A 2198-nucleotide genomic window follows, 5' to 3' on the forward strand; every position below is an offset into this window, starting at 1 on the left:
GAGATGACCCATGCAAGAAAAATAAGCACACCATCCTGCCCCACATTGAATGAAAAAATGCTAAACCAATGAAACCGAATGCCACACCAGTTCAAAAAATTTGAAACGAAACCTTAAATCCACAAAGTAGGTCTACACCACCAGGTACCAAACTAATAGCACGTGTCACATGCGGAATTCATCATACATAATTTTCACACAACACAAGTGTCTAAACCTCACGGCAAAAACTTTGGCTGGAATAGATGCTTGGGTATTCTTCTTTCGTGTCTGATCTCTGATGTTTATCTTTCGCGCAAGGTTAATCCTCAAGAGGCTCTTTTTTGTTGTTATTCTAGCAAAATGCAATGCGGAAAGCAACTTGCAACGAAGACGCCGCTGGCAACGGAGACATGCTTAGCAATCTGCCCAATGACCTTCTGCTTAACATTCTTGACAGGGTGGGCACTCTCGACGCTATAAGGACCTGCATCCTGTCCAAGCAAATGCTGAAGCTCCCTGCCATGCTCACACGGATCTTCCTAAGTGTTAGCTCCATTCCAGGTCTCCATGATCGTGTTGTCATCACCAGCGAGTTGCTCCGGACCAACAATGCCGTGCATCATGTAACAAATAGCATCTTGAGCACAAGGAGCCCGGACATCGCCATCAACAAACTCAGAATCAGATTTATCTTGACGCAAGATGACTCTCTCACCATTGCGAAATCTGTTGCCCATGCCATGGCAGCCCGGAAGGTTGACACAGCCGAGTTTGAGATCACAACGGAGAAGACTTATAAGATATCCTCTCCTGATGATCTCGTCCGCTTTGGGAAGCAGTTCAATGATTTTATCGGTGCTTGTCCGGATGCATTTGCTGGTCTTAGGTGCCTGTGGCTGCGCAACATGAGGCTTGGTGAACTGGACATTCCCAACATCCTCAGCACTTGCAAGCTCTTGGAGTCTCTGCATTTAACCTATTGCGACTCAGGGATCCATTCTGTACTCCAAGTAGAACATGCTCTACTTGTTGAGCTCGAGGTTGACTATGGGAAATTTGAGAGAATCGAGCTGATATGTCTACCCAAACTCCAACGGGTGAGCTATACTGGTTGGTACTCTCATGAAGATCCCCTTCATTTTGGTTTTGTACCACAGCTTTCAAAGCTGAGCCTCACTAAAACTGGCGTCAGTTCGGATAAGACTCTTGAGTTAACTAGGTTGCTTGCTAATGTTCCTTCCATAACCGATTTGCATCTGGATTTTAGAAGTGAAAAGGTACTCATTAGTTTTTGAATCATATCTGTCCCTTCTCACTTTACATATGATGGTATACTTATATATGTAACAATAGTAACTTGAGGGGGTCTTCTCCGCCAGTTGAGAATGTAGTTTATATGGAACCTGCACTGAGTTTGTATTCTTTTTCCATCCCAGATTTGGGTTCTACCAGAATGCCCAAAGCTGCTCATGACTACGCTCAGCAAACTACAGCATGTGAATCTGGACAATCTTCCTGAAGGATGTGATTTAGCTTGGACAATGTTTATTCTTGAAGCTGCACCCTCCCTAAAAGCGTTGTGCATCACAGTATGGGATCATTGGTGCATAATGGCGACAGACAAAGAGTTTCGGAAGGAAAATGGTTTCTGCGAAAAGGCTGACGTGAAGTGGAAGCCGTATGCCCCTGCTTTCAAGCACAAGAATCTGGCTAAGCTTATCATACATGGTTTCCAACCTGACGGCAACTTTATGCGATACATCAGGTGTGTTGTGGAAGCTGCGGTAAATATGGCAGAGATATCTCTGCACGACAGGAAGATGTGTGGACGTTGTGGTGACTTGGATCCCGAGATCAAGGACAAGGTTTGTCCATCAAGATATCCATATACTGCTGAGGAGAGAAAGAGGGCAGTTGATGGGTTGGGTTTGGCTTTGCCGGCTCTGATTCACTTTCCGTCCTAAATGAAAAATCATCGGCACCGTATTCTTATCATCTATCCTATCATGTTTTAGTTGGAAGGAGTTCCTCAACTCCATAATAATTCTATAGTTACCGAGTCTGTACTCTTGCTTTCCCTTCAACTGAAGCTTGTGAGCCTCCATAATGTAGCACTTTTTTAAAGTTAGAACCGAGCACTTTTGATGCATTGGAATAAGTTCATGTGTTCACTGCTTCCATAGTCCATACACATACATAAGGATTAGTGCAGGAAC

The 2198-nt window shown here is 44.3% G+C and overlaps 1 protein-coding gene across 1 annotated transcript; it reads left to right on the forward strand.

The window, feature by feature from the left end:
• The first annotated feature begins 347 nt into the window (after positions 1-347).
• Positions 348-1946, forward strand: LOC119317208. Its single transcript, XM_037591635.1, has 2 exons — positions 348-1259; positions 1419-1946. The coding sequence occupies exons 1-2, from the start codon at positions 348-350 to the stop codon at positions 1944-1946; spliced, it is 1440 nt and encodes a 479-aa protein (XP_037447532.1).
• The last annotated feature ends 252 nt before the right edge of the window (positions 1947-2198 follow it).

This window comes from Triticum dicoccoides, chromosome 6A, assembly GCF_002162155.2.
Source record: "Triticum dicoccoides isolate Atlit2015 ecotype Zavitan chromosome 6A, WEW_v2.0, whole genome shotgun sequence".
Lineage (NCBI taxonomy): Eukaryota > Viridiplantae > Streptophyta > Magnoliopsida > Poales > Poaceae > Triticum > Triticum dicoccoides.